Genomic DNA, 20,401 nt, shown 5'->3' with positions numbered 1-20,401 from the left:
AGTTTTCAAAAAAAAAAAGGTCGATACGGCACCGTGAGACGGCTAAGATCAATAAGTCAGAACTTAAGATCACATCGGAGGTGCTAGAATACTGCAGGCGTAAAATACTGTAAAGGGAAAGAGGGTTGAGTCAACCTAAGCTTTCAGACGTCAGAATATCTATACAGAAATAGTTCCAGGTGAGTCAGTACGCAATCGTTTTGTAAGGCATAGACTAGACACTTTAACATCCACTATTTGAACATTAATTCGTGTGAATTTTCCAAGGGTCATTTTTTTCAGACAGATAAACACATAGATCTAGATTCTAACAAACACAAGAACTGATTTGACGATATGAAAAATAATGTGTTTTCAAATTCTTCCAATTTGTTGGAGTAACTTTTCTAAACGATTCTAAAATCTTTACTAACTCATCCAATATGATTTATACGGACTGAAATAAGAGACTAGTGCAAGATACAGAGAAACATGCAAGACTGGTGTCCTGTACTAGAACACTGATGTCCTGTACTAGAGACAAGATACAGAGAAACATGCAAGACTGGTGTCCTGTACTAGAACACTGATGTCCTGTACTAGAGACAAGATACAGAGAAACATGCAAGACTGATGTCCTGTGCTAGAGACAAGATACAGAGAAACATGCAAGACTGGTGTCCTGTACTAGAACACTGATGTCCTGTACTAGAGACAAGATACAGAGAAACATGCAAGACTGGTGTCCTGTACTAGAACACTGATGTCCTGTACTAGAGACAAGATACAGAGAAACATGCAAGACTGATGTCCTGTACTAGAGACAAGATACAGAGAAACATGCAAGACTGGTGTCCTGTACTAGAACACTGATGTCCTGTACTAGAGACAAGATACAGAGAAACATGCAAGACTGATGTCCTGTACTAGAGACAAGATACAGAGAAACATGCAAGACTGGTGTCCTGTACTAGAACACTGATGTCCTGTACTAGAGACAAGATACAGAGAAACATGCAAGACTGATGTCCTGTACTAGAACACTGATGTCCTGTACTAGAGACAAGATACAGAGAAACATGCAAGACTGGTGTCCTGTACTAGAACACTGATGTCCTGTACTAGAGACAAGATACAGAGAAACATGCAAGACTGATGTCCTGTGCTAGAGACAAGATACAGAGAAACATGCAAGACTGGTGTCCTGTACTAGAACACTGATGTCCTGTACTAGAGACAAGATACAGAGAAACATGCAAGACTGATGTCCTGTACTAGAGACAAGATACAGAGAAACATGCAAGACTGGTGTCCTGTACTAGAACACTGATGTCCTGTACTAGAGACAAGATACAGAGAAACATGCAAGACTGATGTCCTGTACTAGAGACAAGATACAGAGAAACATGCAAGACTGATGTCCTGTACTAGAGACAAGATACAGAGAAACATGCAAGACTGGTGTCCTGTACTAGAACACTGATGTCCTGTACTAGAGACAAGATACAGAGAAACATGCAAGACTGATGTCCTGTACTAGAGACAAGATACAGAGAAACATGCAAGACTGATGTCCTGTACTAGGGACAAGATACAGAGAAACATGCAAGACTGATGTCCTGTACTAGAACACTGGTACTAGAGACAAGATACAGATAAAAATGCAAGACTGATGTCCTGTACTAGAGACAAGATACAGAGAAACATGCAAGACTGGTGTCCTGTACTAGAACACTGATGTCCTGTACTAGAGACAAGATACAGAGAAACATGCAAGACTGATGTCCTGTACTAGAGACAAGATACAGAGAAACATGCAAGACTGGTGTCCTGTACTAGAGACAAGATACAGAGAAACAGGCAAGACTGGTGTCCTGTACTAGAGACAAGATACAGAGAAACATGCAAGACTGGTGTCCTGTACTAGAGACAAGATACAGAGAAACATGCAAGACTGATGTCCTGTACTAGAGACAAGATACAGAGAAACAGGCAAGACTGGTGTCCTGTACTAGAGACAAGATACAGAGAAACATGCAAGACTGGTGTCCTGTACTAGAGACAAGATACAGAGAAACATGCAAGACTGATGTCCTGTACTAGAACACTGATGTCCTGTACTAGAGACAAGATACAGAGAAACATGCAAGACTGATGTCCTGTACTAGAACTCTGATGTCCTGTACTAGAGACAAGATACAGAGAAACATGCAAGACTGATGTCCTGTACTAGAGACAAGATACAGAGAAACATGCAAGACTGGTGTCCTGTACTAGAGACAAGATACAGAGAAACAGGCAAGACTGATGTCCTGTACTAGAGACAAGATACAGAGAAACATGCAAGACTGGTGTCCTGTACTAGAGACAAGATACAGAGAAACATGCAAGACTGATGTCCTGTACTAGAGACAAGATACAGAGAAACAGGCAAGACTGGTGTCCTGTACTAGAGACAAGATACAGAGAAACATGCAAGACTGGTGTCCTGTACTAGAGACAAGATACAGAGAAACATGCAAGACTGATGTCCTGTACTAGAACACTGATGTCCTGTACTAGAGACAAGACACAGAGAAACATGCAAGACTGATGTCCTGTACTAGGGACAAGATACAGCGAGACAGCAGTGTCATGTAATTAATTACAACTAAATACCTGACCAGAGCTAAACGTCCTCCAAGTGTGTGTGTGTGTGTGTTGGTGTGTGTGTGTACGTAATTAACCCAGAATCGGATCACGCAACACACAGCTATTACAATGATACCTAATGCCTATATGGCGCCAAACGGTCATTAAGTGTTCTATCGATTAATCCCAATACAATCGATTTGCTCAATAAACTACAGAGAAAAAAAACAGAAAAAAAAAACAACCTGGAGTGCTGTGTATGGAAGTCTATTGCGACCAGCTAAATGCTGTGAATACTGAAAGGTTGAGCTCCATGCGACTAATTGAGTTATAGAATTTTTGAAGACCTTGAGTAGAGGACGATATATCTAAACCTGACTTTGATTACCAGAAAGACTAATAACAATAATAATAATTCGATATATGAAGAGATGTCAAGAAACTTACTCAAAGACAGCAGATGGCGCGTTATGTTGAAAGAGTCAACATAGGTGCTCCGAGAGAACAACCATACGAGGTATCAATAAAGTAAGAGAAGAGATTGAAATGAAAACGCGAATGAATAGTGGTCGGATTCTAGAGCAGTGAACCAGAAGTCAAAGGCAATGTGAAGTTCAAGTCCTTAAAAGCACTTTATCCAAATATTTTAGTACTAACTGTATAGATATTCCACCAGAGATATATTTGTTTTCTGTTCAGAAGTAATGATACATTCAAAGCCTCATCTTGTGATATTAACGTCAAATACTGGCTCTCGATTTCATTTGAGAAAACTGTTTATTCTTTTTCTCAAAGTGTTTACTTTTACTATTTAGAAATGTCTTTCATTGTTCAATGACATCAGCTAGAGTTTTAATGCTCAATTACAGAGAAAATTTCTTTCTTTCATGATTTTGCCTTTATTGTCAACGTGAAAATCTTTGACTTTTTTATAGCGTGAGTTTCATTTTGACCTCAGATAAAACTGTTTTTGGAATCAAGTGCTTCTCACAGTCATCATTTGAGAAGTTGAAACTTACAGTTCAATTGGTGTTTGAAGCACTCGGTTTGGAATCCAAGCGCTTTACCACTTTGCCACAATGCAAGAGAGAGAGATAGAAAGGTGATCGTAAATAAGTAAAAAAAAAAACAACTAATAAAATACTCAGAAAGACACAAAGATAAAGGTACATTCCTCGCTCCATATGCTAGGACAAATGTGTATAAATGCTCCTTCTTCCCTAGTGCTATTAGAGCATGGAATGGGTTGCCTGAGCTAGCCAGGAAAACCAGTGACTTAGCAGAATTTAGGTCATTGGTTAACATGCATGATTAGATTGACCTAGGAACACACGTAGGACGTACTCATCTCTTTTAAATTGACGTCTGTATTTTATAAGATAATTAATCTTCAAAATGTATGGGCAGATGTTAAATGAGTTACACTCCTCTTGTGACACACATACACGACAGACGTGCTGCCCAGTTGCCCAGGTACCCTCAAGCCTTCAACGTGAGGATCGTGACCTGTCCTCACTTGAGGCCAAGCCTTGGCTATAAATTATAAACCGTTCCGTTGATTTGATCTGTACGCTGAGAGATAAGGCTCCAATACCCATTGATATGTTCATTTCTACTTCTGAACCACAACGTGGCGAGATATTGATTGCATGCCAATGTCAGAGATTTTCGCATGTCAATGTCAGAGATTATCGCCACAACAAAACCAGTCAGTGTAGCTCAGAGTGATACTGCTTAAGATGACCAACGCCAGAGTCTACACTACACTTTGAGGCTTTAAATATCAACACTTAAGTGACTCGACTATGTTACAATTCTGGTGTCATTTGTTTTTAATTTGATAAGTTTCGGACGTTCTTTAAGAAATAAAGATTATTACGTCCTGGCCCAGATAATCTCCTGGAAGGAAAGGGAAGGTTCGAACCCAATCTCACTGTGATAACAGCCAGTAGAGCATACCACAAATCTAGACAGCCAGTAGAGCATACCACAAAACTAGACAGCCAGTAGAGCATACCCCAAAAGCGCTTCTAATTTCCTAATAGAATGAACCAAAAGATTTAGTGCATATATTTTTATTTTTTTTTACATTTCAAACTTTAAACTTTCGGGACAAACTTTGCTACAAAAAAAAGTAATTGAAAATATGGAGACATTTATTGAAGAAGTTCTCAGTTGATGCCAGGAAAGACAAGTTTTGCTTTTACATTCATGTGCTTACAATTATACAGCTCAGTGTCTGCAAGAAAACGTCATATCCGGGATCTCAGCCAAAAACGAATCAGAAATTCAACAACCGGTGTGTGTGTGTTTTTTTCTGAAATTACTTTATAGAATATTAAACATAATACTTTACGCTTCCAGAAGATCCTTTGAATTTTGAAACAAAAGACTGAGCTGACCTATTTAATATTAGACATTAATCAAAAGTGTATAAATTGATTAGATCAAATGTGCCAAATAATGTGTCCCATGAATCAAATGTGCCAAATAATGTGTCCCATGAATCAAATGTGCCAAATAATGTGTCCCATGAATCAAATGTGCCAAATAATGTGTCCCATGAATCAAATGTGCCAAATAATGTGTCCCATGAATCAAATGTGCCAAATAATGTGTCCCATGAATCAAATGTGCCAAATAATGTGTCCTATGAATCAAATGTGCCAAATAATGTGTCCCATGAATCAAATGTGCCAAATAATGTGTCCCATGAATCAAATGTGCCAAATAGTGTGTCCCATGAATCAAATGTGCCAAATAATGTGTCCCATGAATCAAATGTGCCAAATAATGTGTCCCATGAATCAAATGTGCCAAATAATGTGTCCCATGAATCAAATGTGCCAAATAATGTGTCCCATGAATCAAATGTGCCAAATAATGTGTCCCATGAATCAAATGTGCCAAATAATGTGTCCCATGAATCAAATGTGCCAAATAATGTGTCCCATGAATCAAATGCTGTGCACGCTGGATCTAATAACGTCTGCCAGATCGTGTTTCTAGTATCTAAACTTCTGGAGAAAAGAGTTCACTGACCTAAGCAATTTTTTTTTATTTCCACTTCCTTGTAAATATATCTAACTCAATAACACAAAGAGGCCAAGTACCCAAAACACCGGCCATTCACGCAAAGGTAAAATATTAAGAAAAGTCAACGACGAACGGTTTCTTTCGTTAATGAGAATTTAGCATTATCTTTTGTAAAATCTTTATATGTCAACAATTTACAATAGTTCTATTGCTTTAATGATAAGTAATAAAAATTAATGTCAACAATTTACAATAGTTCTACTGCTTAAATGATAAGTAATTAAAACTAATGTCAACAATTTACAATAGTTCTACTGCTTTAATGATAAGTAATTAAAACTAATGTCAACAATTTACGACAGTTCTACTGCTTTAATGATAAGTAATTAAAACTAATGTCAACAATTTACAATAGTTCTACTGCTTTAATGATAAGTAATTAAAACTAATGTCAACAATTTACAATAGTTCTACTGCTTTAATGATAAGTAATTAAAACTAATGTCAACAATTTACGACAGTTCTACTGCTTTAATGATAAGTAATTCAAACTTCTAGATCTATTTGCTTTTCAAGTGGACACTTGTATTACTCTCTTTGTCCTCAAACCTTCCTAAAAAGTTATCAATTTCTAGTAATTTCACCGAAATCTGTCTGAGGTACCAGCTCTTCATGTGTTGACTAACGTGACCAGATAAATAAGAGAATGACGTCGCAAGGTGAATTTTCTCCTTGTACTATTATTATTTTATTAGTATTTTTTTTTTTGTATCACGAAAAAATTAACACGCTTGTTTGTTTGTTTACGGTACAAATCTAATCTTTGTGATCATGAAATTATACGCTAATCAATGTTTAGCACTTGAACGGATGAAGTGATAACAGAAACTCCTAAGAGATGCTCACGACAAGAGTATCACCTACACGAACGGATAAAATGATAACAGAAACTCCTTAGAGATGCTCACGACAAGAGTATCACCTACACGAACGGATGAAGTGATAACAGAAACTCCTAAGAGATGCACACGACAAGAGTATCACCTACACGAACGGATGAAGTGATAACAGAAACTCCTAGGAGATGCACACGACAAGAGTATCACCTACACGAACGGATGAAGTGATAACAGAAACTCCTAAGAGATGCTCACGACAAGAGTATCACCTACACGAACGTTGAAGTGATAACAGAAACTCCAAAGAGATCCACACGACAAGAGTATCACCTACACGAACGGATGAAGTGATAACAGAAACTCCTAAGAGATCCACACAACATGAGTATCACCTACACAACGTTGGCTCCGTCAGGAAAGCACTTCAGCCAAGAACGTAATAAGACGTGACTATCTCAGTTTCGCAGAAGTAAGTCTTAGATCCAATCTACACGTGGAACCCAATACGGCAGATCTATAAGCAATCACTCGATACTTCTGATATAAACACACACATACTGACAAATCACTCTATGGAGAAAGACGAGAATGTGGGGGGGGGGGAGGGAGGCAGTGATCCGAAACAGCAACAAAAATAAAATTAATATTTTATGCGCAGGGGCTGAAACTCTTTCTAATTCGGCGCCTTCTGACACTTCTTGGCAGACGTTCAGAATAGGGGGAGTGAGAGCTACGAAATGAAAGAGAGAGAGAGAGAAGACAAAGGAAAGAGGAGAGGTGGGGGATCCAAAAATGACTCTGTCACCGTGCACTGTGGAGCCAGACTGTGGTGATTATTGCTTGATTCCATTGCAAGAGGAAACAAAGCATCTATTATTTGTCCAAGACTGACTCGCTCACCTTTCAAAGACTGCGCGTCAAGTTGGCATGGCCGCCTGAGAATTATGACAAAGAAGTCAACAAATATGCTTCACTTTCCTGGCACACATATTGTTTGAAAACATTAAATCATGGCAAGAGTCAAATTATGTCTTCTTAATGTTTACATTATTTCTGCTTTTTTTTTTATCAGCGTAAGAACAATTTGTTAAGAGGCGTTAATGGCCTTGACTTTTCAAAGACTGCATTGAATTAGACTATTTCATATTTTGCTATTGTCTTTTGTTGTTGTTGTTTGCTTTTGTTTGTTTATTTACAGATGTTTTTTTAGTCAACGAGTATGGCATATGAAACCACAATATGGTTTCTCTATGGGGCGTAGATTATCTGTTTGTTATTTCAATTATAACTCTGAGCAGATGTAATATCAACGGGCAATAATTCTCTTCAATAAACGTCCCCTGCACTTTTTATTCTGCTAATGTATTCTTGCGCCAATGTGTAAGCTGGTCCGAAAAAAAACTCTTGGATATTTAAATCTAGTTTGTTTGTTTTTTTTTTAGAACAGACTATATTTATATTTGATTATCATAATTCTGTCATACAGCTAAACATAATGTCGTAAGCCGACACGTAATACTTTAATGTCTTAAAGAGATCGCTTTGTCTTCAAACAAATAGGTACGTACCACTACATTCTTAAGCCACTAGAATACCTTGCAAAACAATAGAACCTATTTTAGGTGTTTTCAAAAACCCAACAGGCGACTAGAAGCGAACAACAAGATCGACATATTCACAGGCCTTGAACCGTAAAACTTGAGTTTTTGAACGGACACAAATCTCCCAGACTTTTATAGGCTATGTCATAATCTCTCATGAGTGGGCGCCATTACGTTAACTTGAGGTTCCTACAAGATACAGCTTTGTTGCATTGGGTCCACGCTTCATGAAACAACCCAAAGACTCTCCCCACCTAGAGGGTGATCAATGCGGCGTTATTGTGTTTCGTCTTTCTAGAAAAGCGATCATTCTGTCATTCATCAAGCTGGCTTGGCCAAGAAATTAAGAAAGCAACTGGTACATTTCAAATACCAATGACATAATAAGGTAAAAACAACAGCTATAGGTCAAATACCAATGACATCATGGGGTAAAAAGAACTGGTATAACACAAATTTTCAGATACATGTAATAGTTGTTTTTTTTCTGGCATTTTCAAAAAATTGTATATGTAAAACCTTACAGTAAGTGTTGAATCTATCTTTCTTTCAGACAACGTATGTCTAATTCAGTGTTGAATCTATCTTCCTTTCAGACAACGTATGTCTAATTCAGTGTTGAATCTATCTTCCTTTCAGACAACGTATGTCTAATTCAGTGTTGAATCTATCTTCCTTTCAGACAACGTATGTCTAATTCTACTCACAATATTATCGATGAATTGATTGGAATGGAAAAGTTGCTGAGACACACTTCGCTAATCAAATGATGCTTCAGTTGAGCGCCAGCTTCATTTGGGTATTTAATTTGCTCACTTATTGACACATTGGATAAAGGAAGTAAATGATACCGCGCACTAATTGGCACATTGGTCAAAGGAAGTCTCTGTTACCAAAGGATCCCTTGTGCACATCAATCGCTCCTTTGCAGTTGGGTGTGTTTTTTTTTCCATGGCCTTTTCGTGGCTCCACACTTTTGGGAACTCAGGTTTTGGACTCTTGAGTCGAGCTAGTTTCTGTGTTTGGAACTCAGGTTTTGGACTCTTAAGTCGAGCTAGTTTCTGTGTTGGGAACTCAGGTTTTGGACTCTTGAGTCGAGCTAGTTTCTGTGTTGGGAACTCAGGTTTTGGACTCTTAAGTCGAGCTAGTTTCTGTGTTGGGAACTCAGGTTTTGGACTCTTGAGTCGAGCTTGTTTCTGTGTTGAGAACTCAGGTTTTGGACTCTTAAGTCGAGCTTGTTTCTGTGTTGAGAACTCAGGTTTTGGACTCTTGAGTCGAGCTTGTTTCTGTGTTGAGAACTCAGGTTTTGGACTCTTAAGTCGAGCTTGTTTCTGTGTTGAGAACTCAGGTTTTTGGACTCTTAAGTCGAGCTTGTTTCTGTGTTGAGAACTCAGGTTTTGGACTCTTGAGTCGAGCTTGTTTCTGTGTTGAGAACTCAGGTTTTGGACTCTTGAGTCGAGCTTGTTTCTGTGTTGAGAACTCAGGTTTTGGACTCTTAAGTCGAGCTTGTTTCTGTGTTGGGAACTCAGGTTTTGGACTCTTGAGTCGAGCTAGTTTCTGTGTTGAGAACTCAGGTTTTGGACTCTTAAGTCGAGCTTGTTTCTGTGTTGAGAACTCAGGTTTTGGACTCTTGAGTCGAGCTTGTTTCTGTGTTGAGAACTCAGGTTTTGGATTCTTAAGTCTAGCTTGTTTCTGTGTTGAGAACTCAGGTTTTGGATTCTTAAGTCTAGCTTGTTTCTGTGTTGAGAACTCAGGTTTTGGACTCTTGAGTCGAGCTTGTTTCTGTGTTGAGAACTCAGGTTTTGGATTCTTAAGTCTAGCTTGTTTCTGTGTTGAGAACTCAGGTTTTGGATTCTTAAGTCTAGCTTATTTCTGTGTTGAGAACTCAGGTTTTGGACTCTTAAGTCGAGCTAGTTTCTGTGTTGGGAACTCAGGTTTTGGACTCTTGAGTCTAGCTTGTTTCTGTGTTGAGAACTCAGGTTTTGGACTCTTGAGTCTAGCTTGTTTCTGTGTTGAGAACTCAGGTTTTGGATTCTTGAGTCTAGCTTGTTTCTGTGTTGAGAACTCAGGTTTTGGACTCTTGAGTCGAGCTTGTTTCTGTGTTGGGAACTCAGGTTTTGGATTCTTAAGTCTAGCTTGTTTCTGTGTTGAGAACTCAGGTTTTGGACTCTTGAGTCTAGCTTGTTTCTGTGTTGGGAACTCAGGTTTTGGATTCTTAAGTCTAGCTTGTTTCTGTGTTGAGAACTCAGGTTTTGGATTCTTGAGTCTAGCTTGTTTCTGTGTTGAGAACTCAGGTTTTTGGACTCTTGAGTCTAGCTTGTGTCTGTGTTGAGAACTCAGGTTTTGGATTCTTGAGTCTAGCTTGTTTCTGTGTTGGGAACTCAGGTTTTGGATTCTTAAGTCTAGCTTGTTTCTGTGTTGGGAACTCAGGTTTTGGACTCTTGAGTCGAGCTTGTTTCTGTGTTGGGAACTCAGGTTTTGGATTCTTAAGTCTAGCTTGTTTCTGTGTTGGGAACTCAGGTTTTGAACTCTTTTGAGTCGAGCTAGTTTCTGTGTTGGGAACTCAGGTTTTGGATTCTTAAGTCTAGCTTGTTTCTGTGTTGGGAACTCAGGTTTTGGATTCTTAAGTCTAGCTTGTTTCTGTGTTGGGAACTCAGGTTTTGGATTCTTAAGTCTAGCTTGTTTCTGTGTTGGGAACTCAGGTTTTGGACTCTTAAGTCGAGCTAGTTTCTGTGTTGGGAACTCAGGTTTTGGATTCTTAAGTCTAGCTTGTTTCTGTGTTGGGAACTCAGGTTTTGGATTCTTAAGTCTAGCTTGTTTCTGTGTTGGGAACTCAGGTTTTGGATTCTTAAGTCTAGCTTGTTTCTGTGTTGAGAACTCAGGTTTTGGACTCTTGAGTCTAGCTTGTTTCTGTGTTGAGAACTCAGGTTTTGAACTCTTTTGAGTCGAGCTTGTTTCTGTGTTGGGAATAAGGTGCGCCTGCTTTTAGTACTTTTAATTACAAGTTTGATTTGTTTTGTATGTTTGAATACACAGCTACTATATCTGCAGATCGTTCTTCTTTATGCCTTGATTAATTGAAAGACATTGATCATTGTGCATATCATATCACATTAAATATTCACTACGTTAACGCTTTTTGTTTTGTTGTAAAAATCATTGTATTTGCGATACTTGTTTCTTATCTTATCTTATATAATACAGACGTTACTTTAAAAAAGAAGATGATTACGTCCTACGTTTCGACCTGATTGTCAGGGGTCCGGGTAGAGGAGCCAAGGCTTAAACAATCCTGACAGTTACCCCCTTGTACTAGTCCTTTAAGCCTACGGTATACACTAGTATACAGTAGTGAGACTAAGCAACGAACTTGTTATGACACACTTTCCCCTTCAGCACACACTGAGACACACGAGACTAAAACTGAATTGAGGAAAGTTTCAAGTTCATTAGATAAGAATGAGGATCATCTCTCATGAAATGTCAATTTTCTTTCAAATTACAACAAAAATATTCAAAATAGTCATTACCGTTTTATTTTATAATATATATTCATACTTTAGTTTATCCCCGAAATCTTTTATATGTTTACACCCCGTAACGGTATGAGAAGTTCATACTTTGCTTAATAATAGTATTCTGCCAGTTGACGTTTTTCTACACTGTGGGAGTTTTATTTTAAGTTCCGGTAATCTGCTCTTTGTTAAACATTTTGATTTCTAAATTCCGCTTTGTGTTCTTTAATTTAGTAACAGAATGATGCAAGAGAGTTTTAAATAAAAGAAAAAAAGGGATATGGAGAAATAGGTGGCGATATAATGGAACCTCAAGAGAAAAAATGAAACGGTTAAAGTTGGTAGAAATTTGGAAATAAATTTACAATAATGTCAGGACGCTGTCACGAATGTTGCCACCTAAATAATGACTATTATTATAAAGCTTTTATCAATTCTGTCTGTCTAATACATATTATTCTTATGTATCAGTTCCCCCATTTGCCATTCTCTGATCAAGTTGAAACAACTATTCATTGTTCCAAACAACATATAAATCAATCAGAAAAGTAACCACTTAATTAATTAATTAATTAGTGGTAATTAATTAATTTTGGGTTATACATAAAACGTGAAAAATATCGTACAGTATTGAGATACATGGCTATAAATATGCAGGTCTTTCCCTTATTAAGCTAAATAAACCTTATCAGATCTTATTATTGGGAAAAAAAACAACAACAGATATTGGCGAATGAACCCGGCTCTAGTACATTGAGGGGAAATAAATCTAATAAATCTTGAAGTGTTTAATGAGGCGAACAGGCCAAGCTTGTCTCCCCTGCATTTAATCACGGTGTAAAAAAAGTATCCAGAAAATAAAATGAAATATAAAAATGAAAGAATCGAACATTCCAGTAATCAATATCTGATTCTGCAAATGTCTCCAAATCACGTGAGTTTATTTTGCGGTTGAGTAAATCCAACGTTGGTATCACAGGAATACACACTTATGGTCATGTGCACAAAGCCCATACGGCATCAGAGGAATCTTAGATAGTACTTTGAGGCTATTTTATGACCAACTTTAAAACTCAAAGACTTGTCAACACCATAAGCCCCCCCCCCCTCCCCGTTTCGGATGCCAAGCGCTTTACCGCTCAGCCAGCCACCGCGCCTCCGGACTTAGTATAAGTGGATACAAATACAAATAGGCAGATGTGACCCTGATTGACACAGAAAGCAAGTGAAACATGTTTTGCAAGCTCTAATGGCAAACTAAGATAGTATCGTAGTTTTTTGTTGTTTTTTAATGTAAGATGTAACAAAATAAAAACTGCTGGTGTACATTGACTGATGGAACAGGAAGCTTCCCTGCATTTTGTTTTCAAGAAAACATATTCATCTCTCAAAGAGAAACTAATTAAAGATGTGAATGCAGCAGAAAGAGATGTAGCAGATAGTTGGCATGGTGGAGAATGTGTACATTGATGTAGTACATCTGTTTTTCAATGGAATGCACGTAAGTAAATGTAGTGCATCTGTAAATAAACAGTGTGCATCTGTAAATAAAGGAATGCATATGCAAATAAACGGTGTGCATCTGTAAATAAATGGAGTGCATCTGTAAATAAATGGAGTGCATCTGTAAATAAATGGAGTGCATCTGTAAATAAATGGTGTGCATCCGTAAATAAATGGAGTGCATCTGTAAATAAACGGTGTGCATCTGTAAATAAATGGAGTGCATCTGTAAATAAATGGTGTGCATCTGTAAATAAACGGTGTGCATCTGAAAATAAATAGTATGCATCTGCAAATATGTGAAACGCATGTAAATAAACAGTGTGCATCTGTAAATAAATGGTGTGCATCTGTAAATAAACGGTGTGCATCTGAAAATAAATAGTATGCATCTGCAAATAAACGGTGTGCATCTGAAAATAAATAGTATGCATCTGCAAATATGTGAAACGCATGTAAATAAACAGTGTGCATCTGTAAATAAATGGAATGCATGTTAATAAATGGTATGTATCTGTAAATAAACAGTGTGCATCTGTAAATAAATGGAATGCATGTAAATAAATGAAATGCCTCAGTAAATCAATGGAGTGTGTGTAAATCAATGGAGTGAGTGTAAATTGTGATATAAAATGAAAGAAGCAACAACAACAAAAAATGTAGACTTACAGTTCTAGAATACTACTGATGGGTATGGGCACTGGCTTTCTAATGTAGCTACTGGTCATGTTCACATCTGACAGTCTGCCATTCATCCCATCCCTTCTTGCTTTCAGGAATCAATTTTCATTATTTGATGATGCACTGTTTGGTAGAGTAGGCTATAACATCTATCAAGATTACCTGAAGTTATAACAAAGTAGAAAAAAAAAGGCTATTTTAACCAAAAATAAAACTAAATCACTTTACTACTGATAACAATGTTAAGTGTGAGTAGATATGCATATATCTATCTAGATATATATTTTTAGGTGCCCTCATTTACTGATTCACTTTAAGTGACACTTTAGTGTCTATGTATAGTAACATTTTTTATTGGGTTTATTTTACCAGTTAAATTTCTACCTTTCTTATAATGTTATAAATTACTGACGTACCGTCAAAAGAGATGATAATTAAGTCGTACAGTATTAATAAAGTTGTGCATGTTAATTAGAGACTTAAACTCTGCCAAGTCATTAGTTTTCCTAGATAAATTAGGCAAGTTATTTCATACTATAATGTACAAATTGGTACTAGCCTATATCTTTGTGTATTTCTGAGTACTTTATTAAGTTGTGAGTCAAATAAGAATTGTCTACTTTGGTCAAGTTTCTTAAATTGATTTTTTTCAATTGTTGTTTTAATCTGTTTAATAGTCTACTATCGCTTCAATCCAAGTTTTATTATCTACTATTGCTTCTTAATCTTAATGTTTCCAACTCTTATTGACAAACTGAAACAAATAAAAAACAGACCATATTTAGGCAAATTGTTGTTTCCTTTCAAAAATGAGCACTGAGAATATACCTGTGTCTGTGTTAATGTATGTAGAAAATTGTGAAAGTAGATACATTTTTCATTGGAAGAGACCAAAGCAAATATATTTAAGCATTTTGGTCTTCAACACCTGTGAATATTTATATATAGTCATATGCTTAGGGCATAATTATCTCCTCATTGAAGGAACATCTGTAATTTATAATAGCTCTGACTCTGGCTCAACGGAAAACCTAAAACTAATAGGAACATTTCACTATTTACAACAGTTATTAGCTGACGATGATTCAGAAAAACTCTCTTGATCAGGTGGAAAAAAAAGTGTTAGTTATTTGGCAAGTAGACCTAGGCCTAGAACTATATGCCTATGTCATTTCAGACTTTTGAGGGCCTGCTAGGAAAATGCTAACTTGATTAGAGCAACCAAGATCAAGGATGCTGGTGTACAATGCCTGTGTAGTCAGTTATGTTACCTTGTTAAATGGCAGCGAAACCTATAGATTCTAGGTTTCTTGTGATTTATGACATGTACAGCCATTACAGCCTCTACTAGAGATAGTATTAGTAGAGTGTAGGAACTTCCGCTGACTCTATACTATGAGTATACTATAATCATACTATAATGTAGAATATTATTTTTCTGTGACTTACTACTTGGTCTTAATTAATGTCTTAGTAATCATTATAGATATCTCGATCTAGAACAGTAGATCCATACTGATATAGTAGACATAGATTCTATAGTCATTATAGATATCTAGATCTAGAACAGTAGATCAATATTGATAGTAGATATAGATTATTAGTCATTATAGATCTAGATTATTTATCTAGATGATCTATCTAGAATGACTAGATCGATATAGATCTTCTATAGATCTAGTCAAATAGTATTAGATCTATGTGTAGTAAATAAATCTAGATATCTAAATAATCTATACTCTAGAGTGTATCTAGACTGACTAAGACTAAGACAAGAGTCTATATATATGTAAGATTAAGTCTTGACTAATAAGAGTCTTGAGTCATTGAGTCTTATTTCTAGATTCTCATTCTATCTAGATCTATATAGATATCTAGATCTAGACTCTATAGTAGATCTAATCTAGATCTAGATCAGTACATGATGTTGATGTTGAATTACACTAAATTATAGTACAATATATATAATACAGGATAGACTAAACTTATTTTATATTTAATATTATATAATATACTTAATATACTAAGATCTATTACAGTTATAGCCTACTATAGTTATATTCTAGAATCTAGATCTTAGATCTATTATCTTATATCTTAAAATCTTATATAATACAGACGTTACTTCAAAAAAGAAGATGATTACATCCTACGCGTCATCTATACTATACTACATAAGGCCTATCTATAACATCTATATATGTAGATTATCTTATACTATCTATTACACTGTTACTTCAAAAAAGAAGATAATTACGTCCTACGCATTTCATGTTTCAATCTAGATCTAGTCGTGCATGTTAATCAATGACTTAAACTCTGCCAAGTTTTCCTGGCTGTTTCATGCAACCCATTCCATTCTCTAATGGCACTTTTCACTATAAGTGACTATACTATAGTATAATTATAATACTACTAGTATAGATAGGGATGAATGAGCACTTGTAAGTTGTATGAATTTGTTCTATATCTAGATCTAGTAACTAGTCTAGTAACTTCTAATCTAGCATATGGCATGTGATGATATGGATTATGGAATATCATTATGATTATTTATGATTATGAATAAGACTAGATTCTAGATCTATAATAATCTATATAGATCTAAGATTAAGACTAGCTAGATCTAGTAAGACAATCTAAGTTTAAGTTAGTGATCTAGAAATAGTAGAATCTAGACTAGAAATAGTAGTATAGACATAGATTCTAGATCTAGAATTATTTGAATTAATTTTAAGATTAGTGACAGTCTGATTAGATAAGAATCATCTTAACGACTTAAGTCTTAAATCTTAGAATCTAGTAATCTAGAATCTAATAAAATAATCTAGGTCTATTATCTATATAATAGATTTAGCTTTACTAGATTCTAGGTCTATGTTACATCTAATTTAGATTTCTAGATCTAGATATAGACCAGATAAAATACTAGAATAGGTTTTACAACTTACATTACAAAATAATAATAGGGCCTACTCTAAATATTGTAAATATTATTCGAATTATTGTAAACAAGTTTCAAGGTACATGCAAAAAAGGAGGTAAATTTGTGCATTGCGCATGCGCAATTAAGTTTTTATTCTCGGTTTCGGTTTTAATACCAAAGCCATCGCATAGCAACTGACCCCATAGTGGCCATAGTCTATTTGTTTTTCCTTATTATTGTTTCTGAGAACAAGATCTAGATCTAAATCAGAGGTGGCCAACCTTAAATTTTGTTTCCATGTGCCATTTTTTTTTTAACTTCTAATGCAGATATGCAACACAGACTTATAGATCTTCTTCCTTTTATATCTTTGAAATGATGTAATGCAAGAATATGAATATGAACAAAAGAAACGCAGAAAGTGCAGATGGATAGGAAGCGTCAGTTTAATGAGTTTAATGAAATGTTACTAAGAATAAATGTGCAAACAGTAATTCTGAGTAATTATTATACATAAGGAAAACCAATATCCTTTGTTTGTGAGCGCAATTTCTCGGATAACAGAAGTTGAAATAGAAGAAAACCATAAGTGCATAAGACAAGATAATGTCCAACTCTGATTTTCGCAAAGAATGTGTGATCAAGAACAAAGAGAATACTAAAGGGATAAGTTTGTTGTAAGCAGATAAGGTCTATGGGTAGAACCTATATAACGTAGACTTGTTTCAAATTACAATCGAATGATTGTCAGGATTTTAAATTAAGAAATAGGCCTATTAAGAAATAGTTTAATTAAGAAATATTTGGTCGTTATCCTGCATTATATCTTATTTCATATTGTTTTATTTGTGTTTTGTTTTTAGCTAATTTGTATGTTAACTGGACATTTATAAAGTTTCACTCATAGACTATGGTTTCACTGTAGTTTTTTTTTTTACATTACATGACAGTGCAAAGCCCTCAGCCCCCTGGATGACAAAGTGGTCATCATCGAACCACGATGTATATATATATATACATGACAGTGTAAAATGTAACATTTTATTCTTTCTTAGTGATGACAAGCGCATTTAAAAACCATTTTACCAAATTTAAGTCTATTCAATTGTAGTAAAATAACACAGAACACATTCGATTATCTGCATCATAGTTAAAGGATAGTAGGCCTATCAAAACCTTAAATTGTGGGTCCTTGACATCATAGTAGAAGGAGTTTTTAAATCTTTCTGTTTTAGAAAATTAAATTGTGTATTAGCATGTAAAATTAAATTCGTTATAAGGCCTAATTAATTTTCAAAGAGCAACATCTATAACTGCCTTTTCATTTTTTTTTCATAGTGTTGCTCTATTGATCTAGCTTCCAAATTAGAAACGTACGGGCGATTTTAATTCTCCTATAATTTAGATCTAATTGCGAAAGATAACCATGAAATTGCTAAAATGTTTACTAAAAAGTGTGTAAGCAGCAGGTAAACGCGTGATATTCCTTAAGATTGGCCTATTGTGTAGCATAATTTAGCCCTCGAATTCTTTCTAGCATCTGTTGTTGTTTTTTTAACATGCGCATCCCTAGTGCTATTAGAGCATGGAATGGGTTGCCTGAGCTAGCCAGGAAAACCAGTGACTTGGTAGAATTTAAGTCATTGGTTAATATGCATGACTAAATGCATGACGCGTAGGACGTAATCATCTTCTTTTTTGAAGTTACGTCTGTATTATATAACATACGATAAGATGCCTTCCAGCATATCTATTCATAGATATAATTATCTTTGTGGCCCAACCATGCGGGACACCACGAAAAATTCATGTAAAGATAACTCTTATCTCTGAAAGTTGGACTAGAGTTACCCCACGTAGCTTTCGCGGCGACAAAAAAAATGAGGGGGGGGGGGAACAAGTAATCTTTCTCTTTATACATTCTATATTTGACTACATTTATGTGTGTATTTTTTACACACGTTAATATCTGGTGTCATTAAAATAGTTGCATGTTTATTTCTGTAGCTTTGTTTTGATTTTGCCCCTTCGTATTGCCCTGTGTTTCCTAACCATGACCAACGCTTCACATATATTTCGTGGAGTCAACGGGTCTTTCAATGTAGTCGACATTCCTGCATCAGGTAACTGTTTATTTCTATCAGTCGCTTTTATTTCTGGGGAAATGCCATCGACGAAACTGTTGCTCTCGAACTTCACAAGATGGCGGTAAGTTTTGTTTGCGAACATCGGGATAATTATGGCGACGCCCTGTCCGTTGTTCTTACTCACGGAAGCACAGTCCTACACTCTGCTCGACAATACGCTGCCTACATGAATACTTCCGGCGTTTATGGTAGCGAGGCTGAAATTGTGGCGATGTCTCAAATACTTCCCGCTACTATCACTATTCACTTCCGAGAACGTCCTCAAGACCCTCCTCGAGTTTACAATCCGGGTCAACATTTATCGCAACGTACTGGAGTGTAAAACTATGGCAGCTGATACCTCACAAACTGTCCTTATTCTCCGGATATCCTTGACTCCATTGCCTTTTACCTTTACGCGCAGACAATTCCCTGGTAGATTAGCCTTTGCCATGACAATTAATAAAGCACAAGGCCAAACATTCAAAAAGATATGCCTGTATCTTCCAAAACCTGTTTTCAGTCATGGACAATTGTATGTTGCTCTCTCCAGAGTTCCTTCTTTTCATTCACTCACAGCCGTTTGCCCAAACCCACCTCATTTGGGCAATTGTCTTTCAAGACATGATCACCCGTCACTAAATAGCACGTATGATACGCCGCGGGTCGAATAGTATCTTCTACTTGAGTAGAAGCGGCCCCTTTTATACCTCCCACCCAACCACAAACTTTGGTCCGTTAATTCTTTTATCACTTTCCCCGTACCCTACCCCCAACAAAAATAAATAAATCGTCCTACAATCAACGATAATCTCAGGGGGAAGGGGGCGGGGAGCGGAACCATTCTTCTTGCAAGGCCAGCGAATTATATTATCCTTGATAATCATGCTCGCTGCGGTGATATTATAGGCTATGTGGTTTATTTTGGTTGGAATCTTTTTTTTTTTAATTTTTAAATTGAACAGAATGTATATTGACATTTTTCAAGAGAAAAAAGGTTTGGATAATTAATGTCTATATTCTAACACATCCGAAACATTCTTGGCCTGTTAATTACCTATTACTATTCGTTATACTCATGCATCGATCGCTTCCTTGAAATAGTTTATACTTTATAGGTAATATATGGTTAGTTCATAATTGGTTTAGTTTAACCCCCCTCTTTGTTTTTTTTTTTGTTATTGTTGTTGTTTTTTGCACATGGTAGCACCATCATTATAGCGCTACCTGCACCATGAATTATAGTAGCACTTATTTCCACCCGCAAAAAACAGAACAATACTACATTCCTTTAGTTTTTATCAGATTTTATAGGCCTAGCTTAGACCCACATGTTTATGCAGCTAATTAATATTTTGTGGGGAAGAGGAAATATCCGATTACTTCTTTGAAGTGTTAACAATGGAGAGTTACGCATCAACTCAAAGGAGTTTGGGTTTGGTGTTTAAAAAAGAAAGGTATCAAATTTCGTGCTGTTACAAGCTTCTATGTGTATATAGACTGC

At 36.2% G+C, this 20,401-nt stretch overlaps 1 protein-coding gene across 3 annotated transcripts in view; it reads right to left on the bottom strand.

The window, feature by feature from the left end:
- LOC106065614 (protein FAM149B1-like) overlaps positions 1 to 16,897 on the bottom strand; it is a 97,740-nt gene extending 80,843 nt beyond the window's left edge. The window contains exons 1-2 of one of the 3 annotated variants that reach the window (XM_056021656.1): positions 16,797 to 16,897; positions 13,834 to 14,007 (exon numbers count right to left, since the gene is read on the bottom strand). In XM_056021656.1, the coding sequence (XP_055877631.1) occupies positions 13,834 to 13,919 (86 nt within the window). In that variant the 5' untranslated portion in view covers positions 13,920 to 14,007; positions 16,797 to 16,897. Of the gene's footprint in view, positions 1 to 6,937; positions 7,093 to 13,833; positions 14,008 to 16,796 lie in introns of those variants that run through there. The other 2 variants (XM_056021654.1, XM_056021655.1) reach the window with 2 other exon arrangements.
- Between the last annotated feature and the right edge of the window lie 3,504 nt (positions 16,898 to 20,401).

Source organism: Biomphalaria glabrata, chromosome 2 (assembly GCF_947242115.1).
Source record: "Biomphalaria glabrata chromosome 2, xgBioGlab47.1, whole genome shotgun sequence".
In the NCBI taxonomy this organism is placed as follows: Eukaryota; Metazoa; Mollusca; class Gastropoda; family Planorbidae; genus Biomphalaria; species Biomphalaria glabrata.
Note: the sequence above shows the minus strand (reverse complement) of the source record. Positions and strands in the feature narration are given on the sequence as shown.